At 37.6% G+C, this 15,696-nt stretch overlaps 3 protein-coding genes and 1 long non-coding RNA gene across 4 annotated transcripts; all 4 read left to right on the forward strand.

Moving 5' to 3' along the window:
• The first annotated feature begins 1,120 nt into the window (after nucleotides 1-1,120).
• LOC121050476 lies at nucleotides 1,121-2,470 on the forward strand. The gene is made up of 3 exons (XR_005803100.1): nucleotides 1,121-1,257; nucleotides 1,986-2,048; nucleotides 2,419-2,470. It is a non-coding gene; the product is annotated as an uncharacterized LOC121050476 (long non-coding RNA).
• A 224-nt stretch (nucleotides 2,471-2,694) lies between these two features.
• On the forward strand, nucleotides 2,695-4,908 carry LOC112177470. Its single transcript, XM_024315760.2, has one exon. The coding sequence runs from the start codon at nucleotides 2,695-2,697 to the stop codon at nucleotides 4,906-4,908; it is 2,214 nt and encodes a 737-aa protein (XP_024171528.2).
• A 114-nt stretch (nucleotides 4,909-5,022) lies between these two features.
• On the forward strand, nucleotides 5,023-10,404 carry LOC112177471. The gene is made up of 13 exons (XM_040510536.1): nucleotides 5,023-5,114; nucleotides 6,142-6,738; nucleotides 6,855-7,067; nucleotides 7,164-7,256; nucleotides 7,387-7,500; nucleotides 7,732-8,352; nucleotides 8,509-8,790; nucleotides 8,895-9,166; nucleotides 9,343-9,516; nucleotides 9,628-9,735; nucleotides 9,840-9,909; nucleotides 10,002-10,100; nucleotides 10,213-10,404. The coding sequence occupies exons 2-13, from the start codon at nucleotides 6,145-6,147 to the stop codon at nucleotides 10,306-10,308; spliced, it is 2,736 nt and encodes a 911-aa protein (XP_040366470.1). The 5' UTR covers nucleotides 5,023-5,114; nucleotides 6,142-6,144; the 3' UTR covers nucleotides 10,309-10,404.
• A 2,693-nt stretch (nucleotides 10,405-13,097) lies between these two features.
• LOC112177119 (BTB/POZ domain-containing protein At5g41330) lies at nucleotides 13,098-14,916 on the forward strand. The gene has a single exon (XM_024315331.2). The coding sequence runs from the start codon at nucleotides 13,235-13,237 to the stop codon at nucleotides 14,645-14,647; it is 1,413 nt and encodes a 470-aa protein (XP_024171099.1). The 5' UTR covers nucleotides 13,098-13,234; the 3' UTR covers nucleotides 14,648-14,916.
• Nucleotides 14,917-15,696: the final 780 nt, after the last annotated feature.

Consider the following 15,696-nt stretch of genomic DNA (forward strand, 5'->3'; position numbering starts at 1 on the left):
GCATCAGAATAAAAAGTAGCATGTAAAGGGAAGTGGGCTGAGGGTTTCAAAAAGTAGATGGTGGAACTAAGAAAGGTGGAAAAACGAGATGAGTTGTAAAGGAAAATGATCATGGAAGGTGTAATTGTGCTTTCTGATATCCAGAAATCGTCCACTCCTTCAGGAATGGGCTTGAAACTGGGGCCTCCACCAGAGCCATACAATCTATAGGAGATTATGAACTTTAGCAAATGGCTAGGAGGAATGTTGACCCAGATAATATATGGGAGCAAACCAAGGGCCTGACCATCCCTACTACCCCCCTGTTCAGGGAAAAATGTACTATTGTCATGCTATTGTGTTTGGTAGTGTTATATGAGTAGAAAGATTAAGTATAGGAAGGGAAAGGGTTATCAAATAATCTTTTTTCTGGATTGATGTCAAATGACATGGCAGATGATTACATGTACATTTGGAATTGTGGGAGAGAAAGCTTGCAGAGTGATTATTCTTTGCCTTGGTTCGCTTTGAATTCACTTTTTAATCAAGTCGTAAAATGCACAGTTTGTATTTCTATGTTCAAAGGTATATATATATATATATATATATATATTATATCAAATTAGTGAATCTAGAAATCCAAAAAAGTCATTTGTAGTTGGACATTGCTAAGCCAACCTTTGAAGCATTAGTCATTTATGATAAAACTCTAGAAGCCACACATTGTTGCGGTCATTTACTAGTGGTCCTGTTCGTAGTTTTGTCGGTTGACTCAGTGACTTCCATTGCATTCTAGCCTCCTTTCCTTTGCCAACACTTCTCCAACATCAGTATGTATATAGTCTTTGCCATGTGAAGCCATGCCTTTGTACCTCTTCACCTACTGCTGTTTCTTTCCACTCATTTGATTTTACATTCAATGGCAAAGTCATGTGTATATTCCTGAATAGTTAACAATGGTAACTATCTAAACCTATTAACTTTTTTGAATATGTATATCTGCTTCCTTTTGTATTAGCTATTTTCTTATGTGGGTGATTAGTGAAACTCAATAGTTACTACTACTGCAACATGGATTTCATAGTGTTTTGTAATGCTGTGTTTGTGGAAGTATGTGTATATGTTCATTCACTTTGGATTAATTTTTACTGTTTTCTCTTGATTCAGATCATCCACAATGAAAGGTTTATTGGTTAGCCCAAAGTGAAATCTGCTATTGTTCCTAATCAACATCCTTGTCATAATTCTTCTTCGATCTTCTTCTGTTAGTTCTAACAAGTACGTACACTACTGGACTACTACTCTTGCACTGCTTTATATCAACCGGTAATATTTTTGCACATTAACAGAACCATATAACTTATGATTTACATGGTACATATTTTCCTTGCTTGATCTGTGTCATGCATTTTAAAACTAGTTTATTCTCAAAATATTTGGGGCTTGTATTTTATTCTTGCATGTTAATTAATTATATATTCTGGTGGGATCTGGTATTATAAATTTCATATATTGATCTAATTGGCTAATTTTAGATTGATAAATGGTTAATTTAATAATAAGCAAAATGAACAAAACAATTCTGGCGAAGAAGGCAAGAAGTTAAGTGAAACAATTCATACAAAATGGGTTTGGAAGTTATTAATAGCCTTTCTTTTGCTATTCGATCACCTTATGGATTAGTCTTTGATCATCCCCTTTGTTTGTCTAGTTATTTATTAAGTAAGAAGCTATTTTTCTATATTCTAATAGCTATGCAGATTGTTTGATCTCTCTGACTTGTATTAAAGACCCGGCCAGTACAATACTGTATCCAACTTTTGCTAAACAACATATATATATATATATATATATATATATTTACTTACACGCACACCATATTATATATGCGATATCCGAATCGAAAAACTTTGCTACATGTCTAATAAAAGAGCCACAGAGAATGCGCTAGCTTGCATATTATAGTAATTAAGTTGCTACATTTTTTAACATGTTCTTGTATGCAGGTCTATTTGATACTTGACTAATTTAGTCTTGCTCCTACAGAGCTCCAAGAAACAAACAAGAAGGTGAGATTATTTGATCTATCCTACAATCTTTCCACATTTATTTTTTTCTGAAGTTAAAGATATAAATGACTTAAATCATAAATTTACTTTATCTAAGATGAATTCAGGAATTGTGACAGCATGTAGGGTTTTTAGTTTGCTTTATCTAATATGGTCTTCTTGCTAACAAAGAATAGTAATAATCTTGATAGATCTCGGAAATGTATAATTCCAGAAAAGTATGCAACTTATCTGTTATAATGAGTATAATTCATACTAATTAAGTTACGTAGCATGTACATGTTTGTGTGAACTAGTTTAACCATATATTATGATCCTAGCTAGGTAAAATGTTAGAATTCTAATTGTTTTTTGTGTGTGTATATATAAGATGGATAAATCATGGATGAAAGAAGATAGGAGATCACTAAAGTTTCATATAGGACTTGAAAAATTCCTTAAGTTTGCATTGGCTAATGCGAGGGACAGAAATAGCATATGCTGCCCTTGCTTGAAGTGCTTTAACAATGATGTATGGTCCATAGGGGTTATCAAGGACCATATATTTTTTAATGGTATAGATGTCAGCTATAGGCAATGGAAGTGGCATGGAGAACCATCAACTTCTGCCTTGAATGCTGCTAGAGGGGATTCTGAAACAGTTGACATGAATCCTGATTTAGGGATAGAAGAGGATGAAGAAGGTATGGAGGGCAGTGAGGATGAGGCAATTTTGGAAGACTCGAATGAGTTTATGAAGTTTGTAGAGGATGGAGATAAGCCTCTATATCCTGGTTGTACCAAGACAACCAAGTTGAATGGTTTGATACAAACATTCAATCTGAAAGCTAAACATGGCATGACTGATGCTTGCTATTCAGACATGTTAATTATGATTAGCCTCTTGCTGCCCGAAGGGAATGAGTTACCAGGGTCAGTTTATGAGGCTAAAAGAACACTTTGTGCATTGGAGATGGAGTATGAAAAGATTCATGCTTGTCCAAATGACTGCATCTTATATAGATTGCAGCATGCCGATGCGACCAGCTGCCCCACTTGTGGTGAATCAAGGTGGAAACTGGGCAGGGATAAATCCAAGAAAAAAGGGGTGCCCGGGAAGGTATTGTGGTACTTCCCACCGATCCCAAGGTTCAAAAGGATGTTCCAATCAACTGTTTCAGCAAAGGAACTTACTTGGCATGTCGATGATAGAAAGAAGGATGGAATGATGAGACATCCAGCGGATTCCCCGACTTGGAAAATGATTGACACAAAATGGCCAGATTTTGGTGTAGAGCCTAGGAACCTTAGACTAGCTCTTTCATCGGACGGGTTTAACCCACACAGTTCTCTAAGTAGCAAATATTCATGCTGGCCTGTTATACTTATCACGTATAACCTTCCTCCATGGTTGTGCATGAAGAGGAAGTACATGATGTTGACGTTGTTAATTTCTGGACCTAAACAGCCCGGAAATGATATTGATGTCTATCTGCAGCCGTTGATTGATGATTTGAAAGTGTTATGGGATGGGGTTGAAAGAGTATATGATGCTGTAAGAGGACAGTATTTTACATTGAGGGCAGCACTGTTTTGGACAATTAATGATTTTCCTGCGTATGGGAACTTATCGGGAAGCATTGTCAAAGGATACAACGCTTGTCCAGTATGTGTTGAAGAGACCAAACCCTATCGGTTGAAGAAATCTAAAAAAATGGCATTTATGAGGCATCGAAGATTCCTGCCACGACATCATCCATATCGAAGGCAAGCGGCTGCTTTCGACAACACTGTAGAGGATGGTGAAGCTCCTAGACCATTAAGTGGAGATGAGGTCTTGGCAAGAGTTCAAGGTCTTGATCGGCCATTTGGCAAAAAAAACCCTCCTCCCCCTTACAAGGGTCTTGAAGATCAAAACAGACCTTGTTGGAAGAAAAAGTCTGTTTTCTTTGAACTTGACTACTGGAAACATCTTCCAGTAAGACATAATCTTGATGTGATGCACATTGAGAAGAATTGTTGTGATGCTATCCTTGGTACGTTGTTGAATATTCCGGGGAAGACAAAGGATGGGGTTGCTGCTCGTTTAGACATGGTTGATATGGGCATACGTACTGATTTGAAGGCTACAAGCACTGGAAAAAAGGATAAGTTGCCTTTGGCTAGTTGGAACTTGTTCCTAGATGAGAGAAAGATCGTTTGTAGTTCATTTTTCAATATGACTGTTCCGGTAAGGTTTTCATCCAATGTACGAAATCTGGTGTCAATGGAGGATTTAAGACTCGCCGGTCTTAAATCACATGATTGCCACACTATAATGCAACTTCTTCTCCCTATTGCATTACGTTCAGTTTTAGAGAAACCGGTTCGGTATGCAATTATTCGGTTCTGTCTATTCTTCAAAGCAATATGTAGCAAAGTGATTGATGTTTCAAAACTGGAGCAAATGCAAGCAAACCTAGTTGATACAGTTTGCCTGCTTGAGAAGTTCTTTCCACCCTCATTTTTTGACATAATGATCCACCTAACCGTTCATCTTGTTAGGGAAGTTGAGTTATGCGGTCCGATATTTTTTAGATGGATGTACCCTTTTGAGAGGTACATGAAGGTGTTCAAGGGATGGGTGAGGAATCGACAGTTTCCTGAGGGGTGCATTGCTGAGTGTTATATTGTTGAAGAGGCAATTGAGTTTTGCTCAGAACGTATACTTCCTAAAGATGCTACCACTGTTGGGATCCCTTTGAGAACCAAATCTGGACTCTTAAATGGCTGCAAGCCCTTGTCAGGCGCCACCATCATTACTGTGAATCATAAGCAACTAGACCTAGCCCACCTTTGTGTATTGCAGAACACAGAAGATGCAATCCCATATTTCACGTAAGTAATAATTATTCTTTTGTTACAATTTTAATGTTGTACTATATTAACGTACACATTAGTTATGGTTATTCTAAGGTTTTCATGCATTTCCCCCTTTGCAGTGAGCATATGAAATTATTGAAGTTAAGTTTCCCAAAGTTCACCAAAAATAAAAAGTGGTTGAAGAAAAAACAGAACGTTACCTTTGCTAGTTGGTTAAAGGAGAGGGTACGTAGCTTATCTTCTACCTTATTTTATTAGTATAATGTGAAGTAAATTTTAAGTTTTGAGTCTAACAAAACATGTGTGGTACATTGTTTGACACATGATGTAATTTGCAGGTTGCAAATGAAATGAGATTTGCCAATAATGCTGTTTCAGAAAACATTAGGTGGCTGGCAAGTGGACCGAAAAAGGAGGTCCCTATTTTTAGTGGATATCATGTTAATGGGGTTGATTTCAACACTATTGCGCGTGACAAAGTAAGATCAGTTCAAAACAGTGGGGTTTTTTTGGTTGCCGATGCAATGCAAGTTGCTAGTGCAAAGGATAATAACCCCAAAACTGATGATATGGACTTCTACAGCAGGATACAACAAATTTGGGAGGTGGACTACTACAAGTTTAGGGTACCGGTCTTTATGTGTGATTGGGTTGAGTCATCTAGGGGCATCAAAGTAGATGAACTTGGCTTTACTTTGGTTAAACTAAATAGGATAGAGCATTTAAATGATCCATTTGTCTTAGCCACACATGTCAAACAAATTTTCTACATAGAAGACCCCCTTGATGATCAATGGTCAGTGGTAGTACGGTGCCCGGATAGAGACTACCAAGGGGTTGGTAATGATGAAGAACTAGAAGAAATTGAAGTGCCGCAGCACCCATTTATTCCCATAATGCCATCAATCGAGACATTTGATGATGTAGTTGGTGATGAACCAAGCTCCTACATTCGAGATGGCGATGAAGGAATATGGGTGGATTAGTGATTAGGAAAACATGAGTTATTTGATATGTATGCATATTATTATGGGTTGGGTTTCTTTGTTTATGTTTTTTAGTTTATCAAGTTCCAATCAAGTTTTTGTTATATAAAGACCACTTTCATTCTTACATTTCCTGCTTCACTATTGCTTTTGTTATTTTTTTCCTAAGTATAACACACTTGTTTAACTATTAATTTGTGTTGATTTGATACAATACATGTCCTGTTATTTAACAAGTACCTAACTATTTTCTCTATGTGTTTCAGACAATGTCGCCGTCTAGCAGATCATCAGCATCTGCAAGATCCATAGCACTAAGGATTAAGAATGCAGCAATGAAAAGGTCAAGATCAACATCTGCCACACCAATAAATGCAAGTGTTTCAGAAGTAGCTATCTCCCCCGAGAAGTTTGTGACACCACCAAAAAAAGCTACAACACCCAAGAAGCCTAAAGCTACTAGAAAAGCTTCCTCCCCCAAGAAGCGTCAAACTACATCAAGAAAAGTGAAGCTGAGCAAGACTTCTAAGTTCAAGAAAGTTGTGGCATCAAGTAAGTCATCGGAAAAGTCAATTTCGACAAAGAGTAAGGCCGCTGCTCATGATGATGATGATGAAAACAAAACCGGTGGATTAAAGCTGCTGAAGCGAGGGATGGTAACTATGAGCCGCATCACAAATAGACTTATCCGAGGAAAGAAACTTACTGTCAAGTTCAATGATAAAGGGGAACCTGTTGGTAAGGTGGCAAAGGAAATGCAGTCCTACATAGGAGTGTTGGCTCGTACAAAGATCCCAATCTCAATATCGGATTGGAGAGACGTCGATCAAGACGAAAAGGAAAAAATCTGGGAGTCCATAACGGTACTTATATGCATATAACTCAATTTTTAAAAATTACATTGAAAAACACATGGTTTTTATGTTATTGGACCACTATTAGTACCCTGATTTGACATTGATTTTTGCTATGTGTTTAGGATGCATTTGTCATACCTAAAGAATGTCGGAAAATGGTGATCACATCGGCTGCAAATAAATGGAGAGAGTTCAAGAGCAAGTTGACCAAGTTATACATTATCCCTTACATGAATGAACCTGATCTCTTGGAATTTCCACCGGACGATTACCGAAGCATAACGAAAGACAATTGGCAAACGTTTGTTGCTGACAGGCTTTCAGCTGGTTTTCTGGTTTGTTGTTCATGAAATGAATTCTGTTTTGGTGTTTATTGTTAAAATCCTATAATAAGTCACTGTAGTATGTGATTTTCTTTGGATTGGTTTCAGGAAGTACGTGAGGCTCAAATTATGAAGCGAAAGGAGAATAAATACCCTCACCGTATGGCACGTAAAGGGTATGCAAATTTGCAGGAAGAATTGGTGAGTTTTAGATGGATAACTAACTAACTTGCTAAATGTTTTTAATGAGCATCCTTATCAGTAGATATTTCTATAAAGTGATTAACTAATTGAGTTTTTTTTTCTTTTTCTTCTTTCTGTATTGATTTAGTCTGAAAGTGTGCCGTTAGAACAACTGGATAGAGCTACAATGTGGATTAAGGCAAGGCAAGATAGGAATGGTCAGTTCAAACAAGCTGAGGTAGAGGAGACCGCAAAAAAAATTGTAAGTACATATAGGACGACAACTTTCTTTTTTAATGTTCATTATGATTTACAAGTCCACTTATGTAAACTGATTTATTTTTTTCACTCATAGTTGGACTGTTTCATGGCTTTATGCATGAATGTAATGCTATTGGACCATTTATGTGTATCTAACTCTACTTTGCTACAACTTTTCATGAACTGTTAAAGATTTATTGGATATTTGTAAAATGGTATAATTTTCAATCAGGAAAACTTAAAGAAAAGGGAGGCTGAAGGGGAGATCACCACATGTGGGTCTGATGATGTGCTGACTATTGCATTGGGGAATCCCGAGCATCATGGTCGGGTTAGAGGTGTCGGTGGGACTGTGAAGCCAGCTGCATATTTCAATTTGCCAAAACGGCAGAGAAAGAGTGTGGAAGAGACTGTGAGGTTACCACTGAAGAAAATATTTGAGGAGGAGAAGGATAGTTTAATTGCTAAGGAAAGAGCTTTATGGGAGGAGGAGAGAGATAAACAGTTGGCTGAGGAAAGAGCTTATTGGGCTAAGCAGTTTGCCAGGCTAGAAGCAAAGATTGATGGGAAGGAGTTGCCTATTGATACACCCAAAGCTGCCACACCGGTCAATGAACTTGGTTCAGGACAAGGGAGTTGTTCCCGACATGGTGAAAAGGGTGTAAATTGTAATGGGGAAACTGAGATAGTGATGGTTGCAAAGAAGAAGTTGGTCTTAAGAGATGATGTGAACATGGTATCTAAAGAGGAACTTGTGCATGCCACTAATGGGAAGGCAAAACTAACTGGGGTATTGGAAGAGGAGTTAAGACATGTCTTTGCTGTTCCGAAGGCAAGAGTAAATGATGCAGAGGTAAATTTCATATTTGCGTAAATAAAGTTGAATTAGACATGTTATGCTGATATAGCTTTCATTATGTGAATGGTCAAAAGGTAAATTTCATACATGATTAAATAAAGTTGAACTTGTCATGTCTAATTTAATAATTGTCATGTTATGCTGGTATAGGTTTTGTTAGGTCAGAACGAGTGCAAACTAGCCATTGATTCGGTGGAAAACATTGTAGCCATTGGAACAATCATCAATGTCGACATTGAGACCAAGCAGCAAACTGTCCATGGTGTTCCATTGGGCGAGGAAAATGTGCGCGTCACTATCATTCGTACATTGGTTCATGAAGCTTTGCTACCATTTCCCATAAAAGATGAGATAGTGACGGTTAAGGATGCCATTGGGACTTGTGTTGCTTGGCCGAAGAACCTTGTCATTGCCCCTGCAGCAGATGCCAAGGTTACTCAATTTGTTTGTCTTTACTTCAATATGGATGTCACTTGGACAACTAATTGATAATGTGATTACGGCAGTTTATACTAACTTATTTTTTGCAATAATAGAAAAAGTCAAAGCGTAAAAATCAAAAGAGGACAACAAGAGATATGTGTGAAGATAATGAAGATTTGCAAAACCTACCACCAAATCTGCCAGTAGCTGTAACTGCCTTGTGCATTTGGGCCAACACTGATTTGCGGGATGGAGTCACCATCTACACCACTTTTGATGCTGAAATTTTTGGTCATCCAAAGAAAGCTGTTGTCTTTAGAAGTGACATCTATGCCATGGCACACATGTTGGAAATAGGAGGCGGCTGCATTGTTTTTTACATGAGGTAAATACCTTAAAGCTAGCTAGCAAATGTTTATAATTCGATTGGAACAATCATGATGTTTATGTGTTGATGAGGTAATCAATATATTGTAGGTAGCTGCATTGATTTTGACTTGTGTTTATGATTAGTCTTATGTGAATCAGTGGTAATATTGTGAATTTGAAATGTCTATGTAGCTACCTTTATAATGTTTTGAAGAGTTCCAAGATGACTGACATGGTAGCCTTTGTCGACCCTGATCACACCGGTGCACTTGGCTGCGGAAATCCAACCGAACGCCCTCGGTCTTTGTCTAATCGGTTTGAAAATGGGAAGCCTGGACAGATTTATTTGGTGCCATATAACTCAGGGTATGTAAACTGAATTACAGCAGTGGGGTTGTTATGTTATATTGCTTCTAAGTAGTTGCTTTATATAAACTAGCTTAACTAAACTGAAAATGAGTTTTGTTTGTGGTTCAGTTCTCATTGGATGTTGTCTGTTGTGAATCCCGATGAAGAGATGATTTACTTCATGGATCCGTTAAAGAGGCGCCTCATAACTGGTGAATGGAAAACAATTTTGGATAAGTATGTCTCTTTTTCACTATATAAATCGATCAATACTTAGTGTTATTTGCACATAATTATATAAATGCTTTACTTATGTTGGTGTTTTGCTATTCATTTTGAAGCTCCATTAAAATCTACAATGTGCACAAGAATAGGAAAGGGAGGAAATTAATCCAATGGAAAAATCTTGCTGTAAGTTGATGGAGGGATTTGAAGTATCCTACCCTCTTAAGGTTTTACATAGTAACTAGTGCTTCTAATATGGTGCCTTGTGTTATTTTCAGGGCATTCCGGAGCAAAATGGTGGCAAGAGTTGTGGTTATTGGATCATGCGTTACATGAAGGAGATAGTGGAAGACACAAATTTGGAGTTTGCTACTAAGGTATTTGAGCAGCTTCCAATACCATAATACACTTTATTTCTTGGTTTGAATGTAAGCTTCATCAATGGGATATATCATACTACTTTGGTTTTTTTTTTTTTTTTTTTTACAGTGGGAGAGAAGAACAAATCTTGTTTACACAGAAAAGAATATTGATGAAGTTCGGGCTGAATGGGCAAAGCATGTTATAAAGTTTGCACAACTGTAGTGCGCACAAAAAAGGCCTTGTGGTATATGCATAGTTAGGGTCTTATGTATTTGTGTGCAAATTGACATTGCGTGCACAGCTAGCTTATGGAGGGTCTTTTTGCTTAACTAATATGATCGACTTTTGCCTTTATGATCGATTCTGACCTCGTAACAGATTACTCAACTTTAGGATGGATTGATGGTAATGTTGAATATTGATGTAGTTTGCTGGCTGATTGAAATGAAATGGCTTTTGACTTGTTATAGTTGGATGTTGTTATTGTGCTCATCAGTCAACACAGGTTTCTCAATATATGCTGTGGTTATAACACAACTCATATAACATAAATATCAAAAGAAGCTGATGTTGCACCAAACATCAGACAACAGAAAAGTATGGTTGTAAGGCAACTCAGACAACATAAATACCAGAACCAACTGATGTTGCACAAAACATAAAACAACAGAAACCTGTGGTTATAAGACAACTGAGACAATTGAAATAACCAAGAAACTGATATTGCACCCAACATCAGACAACAGAAAACTATGGTTATAACACAACTAGGACAACATAAATACCAAAGAAACTGATATTGCACCTAACATCAAACAACAGAATTTAACCAAATATCTGTTGTCTGAAACAATTGAAGACCACATAAAAAACAGACCTTCTATATTCCTTATGACAATCAGACAACAGAAAACCACAAAATCCATTGCTCAAAGTAAATTACCATAACAAAACCTACAAACCAATGTCGTTGAAGCACACTCAGAACCACTGTAAATTTTCAAGCTATTGTTTACAGTATTGTACATCGACATATTTTTGTGGTCTGAAACATAGTCAGACAACAGCACAGATTATACCAAAGTTCTGGTCTATTTATTCAAACGACTTATTTATGTCATTTTAATAAAAAAGAAACAATGTAACATAATAAGCATATGTTGTCTACAATAGATTCAGACAACAGAATATAGCCAAGATAGTTCAAATCTCTATATATTCACATTACAGATTTCTGTCGTCTTAATTCAATACATATGATAGAGTTTTATGAAAATATGTTGTGCAGAATCCTTTATAACAACATATAATTGTCGTCTTGTTACACCTGCAACCACAGAATGTCACATTTCGGCATATCTCGATATAATCAGACAACAGATTATTGGCATGTCTCTGTTGTTTGAGTGAGATATAGACCACGGGTTATATCTGTCGTCTGAAGACCTAAGAGACATCAGGCCAATAGACAACAGAAAATTTCTGAATCAGACGACAGTCATCGGCTGTTGTCTGATGACTTTGGTGACATAGTGAATGAGCTAGCGTAACCAACATTAAAGTCCACAGAGAAACAAAGTATATGCTCTAACCGACTTATTTAGTTGTTTGATTGTTTGGATCTTCTTTATAACCATATCAATCCAATATACAAGTGCTAGATTAGATAAACATGTATTTGTTAAATCATATTAGTTTTCAATATCTTGTGAATAACTCTTTGACGTCATCTCTGAGGATTGAGAACAAAATGAGGTGGAAGAAGAAGACGGGCAAAATTAAAGAGAACGGCATGTTAGCAATTAGCACTGTTGGTTGTAAAGCCTTTGGAAAAGTGATGTTGTTTCAAATATCCAACGGAAAAACAAGGAAAATTTACATGAAATGATATCAAACAAAGAAAAGAACATGAGGATGTCTCTTCCCGTTTAAGAAAGGAGGAAAACTAGAATATGTTTGAGTTTATTTGCGTTTATTAACAAAAAAAATCTGAAGGTTTGAGTGACTTGCACATAAAAAAAAAAAAAGCGGTTAGATAATCTCACCATATTCCTCCTATCTCAAAAAAAAACTTAATCCTAATTCATTATTTCTATGTTTGAGATGAGTAAACTTAATCAACAAAATTTTCAGTACAAAATTATACGAATGATGAAGAGTTACGCATACATGTCATATTACATCAAAGATCAATCAATAAATCTCTTAATCAAATTGTCCAATTTATTATTTTTTTTTTTTTTTGAATAAGATTGTCCGATTTATTTGAAGTAAGTAAATATGCTAATAATAGTGTTAATAGTGGTTTACAAGCTTTGTTTATTTTTTTGAATAAGATTGTCTGATTTATTTGAAGTAAATAAATATGTTGAAATTATTTGTCGGTGCTCTGAATCCTCTCCCGTAAATATGCTAATAATAGTGTTAATAGTGGTGTACAAGCTTTGTTTATTTTTTTGAATAAGATTGTCTGGATTTATTTGAAGTAAGTAAATATGCTAATAATAGTGTTAATAGTAGTGCACAGGCTTTGTTCTAGAGGCAGATGCTTTTCCTCTTTCTATAGGAAAGCTGTTTCTCTTGGCTAACACGCTTTATCAGATTACTCCAACACAAAGGAAAGCTCATAATAATACATGGATTCTCAAATATTGGAAGCTTCTACTTTCCAACACAGATGCGCCGTTCCCATGTATTTATTCAATTTCACACCAAATTTCCCACCAAACTCGGTCCTCACCATATTGGTCCAAGAAGGAGGGCTGCAACACCCAATATTTTAATTTGTTCATATAAAAAAGTAATAAACAAACCAACCTCCAAAAATTTATATTCCATCACATTTTTCTCATTGATTGACCTGACCTCACTATTGAAATCTTCAAACATGAGACACATCAGAAACCATCATGGCTGAAATTAACCTCCTTTAGTTGACCACAAGACCAAACCTGTCTCTGACCTTCTAGAACTAGAATTCACAAGCTCACCATCCCTCTCATATATATGCCACATTCTTTCCTCTGAATCAGCAAAAAAAAGTTCAACACTTTTCTCTGTATGAACTTTTTCTGTTCTCCATTTTTTTTTCCCCCAAATCGAATTCTGGGTCATTGAAATTTTAGCGTTTTAGCTCAACTCAGCAACTATGCTCAAGACCATGGCACCTTCAGCTTTACCCAGAAACGGGTTCAAGCAAAACCACAAGCCTGAATCCAACATAGCCACCATAGATGTGGGTGGGCAGCTTTTCCAGACCACCAAGCAAACCCTAACCCTAGCCGGCCCGGACTCTCTTCTCTCCAAAATTTCCGACTCGGCCTCAGCTCACCTCCCTCCTCCGTTCGTCGACCGAGACCCTGAGCTCTTCTCCATGCTCCTCTCGCTTCTCAGAACCGGAAATCTGCCATCAAAGGCCAAATCTTTGGACCTCCAAGACCTAATTTTCGAGTCCCAATTCTACGGAATCGAAACCCTTTTGATCAATTCGCTCTCCAACCCATCTCACTTCGACGCGTTTAACCTAGAAAAGTCTCTGACTTTGCCCCTCAACGGCCGAGACTCGCCGTCCGTCATCGCCACGACGCCGTTCGGCTCCGTCCACGTGGCCCACGGCAGCAAAATCACCTCTTTTGATTGGTCGCTGAGGAAAAAGTCGACGATTTTGACCGAGTTCACCGCCGTGGATTCGATGCTGGCGATCTCGACGAAGCTGGCCGCAGTGGGGGCCACAGACTTCTCGGGGCTCCAGATTATCGATCTCGAAAACGGGTCTGTGAGGGAGACTCTGAATTGGGAGAATGTGACCCGGTCCGGCTCCACAGTCCAAGCAATTGGGTCGTCACAGGAGTTTCTGTTTTCGAGTTTCGAATCCGGTAGGCGAAACTCGAATTCGATTATGATTTATGATTTGAACACATTGACCCCGGTTAATGAGATTGGGCATTATGAGATTTTTGGTGCTGAGATCAATTCAGCATTGCCGGCCACGAAATTGAAATGGGTGCCGGGTTACAATCTGTTGATGGCTTCCGGGTCTCACAGGGGACCTTCTGGAGTGTGTGGTAATATTAAGTTTTGGGATACAAGGTCTGGGAATGTGGTTTGGGAAATACAGGAGAAAGTTGATTGCTTTTCGGATGTAACTGTTTCGGATGACTTGTCAGCAATGTTCAAGATTGGTGTGAATTCCGGGGAGATGTTCTATGCGGATTTGAGAAGTTTGGGAGTGGAGCAGCCTTGGGTTTGTCTCGGTGATAAGAGGAAAATGGTGAGTGGTAAGAAGGAAGGTGTTGGGTGCAGGATTGAAAGCCATGGAAGCCAAGTTTTTTGTAGCAAGGGTGGGGATTTGGAGCTGTGGTCAGAGGTAGCGGTAGGCTCTAAGAAGAGGAGTGAAGGCGGGTCAGAAGCTAGGCACTTTAGGAAGAATGTGATGGGGAGAATGAAGGATATGGGAGGTTCCAGGATAACCAACTTGACTTTTGGAGGGAACAAGATGTTCATGACCAGGAAGGACCAGCAATATGTTGAGGTTTGGCAGAATTCTGCTAGAGGATATTGATCCCAAAAGGGTTAGTGCTATTGCTAGATGGGAATGATATTATTGATATGGTTGAGAAAATCAGTGAACTTTTTTGTAATATAACGTGTTAGCTAGCTTGATTTGTTTGTAAATCATGTTGTAGCTTAGCAAGTCATCATTCTTTTGTCTTCTTATATCAAGTTATCAATTGTTTATAAATGATTTATTGTACAAATTCAATGACATACAGTTGTATCATGTGTTCTGTTTGTATTATTATGATTGCACCCTGAGGCATTTGACATGCTGTGTCTGTTGAAATACTTGGTTCTGATTCGGCATAGCTTGGTGTTGAAATGATTCTGTTTTCTAGTCTGTAACAATTGGTTCTCAGGTTTTCATTATCAAATGTTGTAGCATTCTTCATAGGGTTTGAGGTAGATGAGCTCGTTCTTGTTGCATCAGGATGTTTAGTTTCATTTTCTATTATGTCCTCTTTTTAAGTTCTTGACTACACTCGTCACCTTCTGACAATATATATCTGCAAACATGTCAGATTCAAAAAGCAAACTGTTCAAAGGAATTTAAGAAATTTAGTTACTTGGTTTCAGTTCCAAATTTTGATGGATAAAAAATCTTAATGAATTTGTTCCCTAGCTATGCTCTGTTTCAGTAATATGCAGTACAGTGTCTTGAACACTAATTGCCATATTGCTCGGTACATGGATTAAAGTAACTACAGAATTCTGAAAGGAAACCTTAAGGTTACCTTGCACCTTCTTTATCCTTTCAATTCTTAGATTACAATTTTGAATTTTCCATCTTGGATGAAATGGGAATTGATTGAGAGGGAACTGGAGATGTGGGAGGCATCACATTTGTGGCATAGTCAGGTACCTTCTGCATTTTGTTTAAAAGAAGAAAGGTACATTCTGCGTTTGTGCTGATTCCTCAGTTTTATGCTTTGGCTTTGTTTTGATGTGCCACTGCCTGTTGGAGAGTCAACAGCACAGTAGTTGTTTACATGATGAATACGGATGTTATGTTTGTGCAGCTCGTTTGCTATTTAACAACTTGCTGTGTAGCAT

Source organism: Rosa chinensis, chromosome 7 (assembly GCF_002994745.2).
Source record: "Rosa chinensis cultivar Old Blush chromosome 7, RchiOBHm-V2, whole genome shotgun sequence".
Lineage (NCBI taxonomy): Eukaryota > Viridiplantae > Streptophyta > Magnoliopsida > Rosales > Rosaceae > Rosa > Rosa chinensis.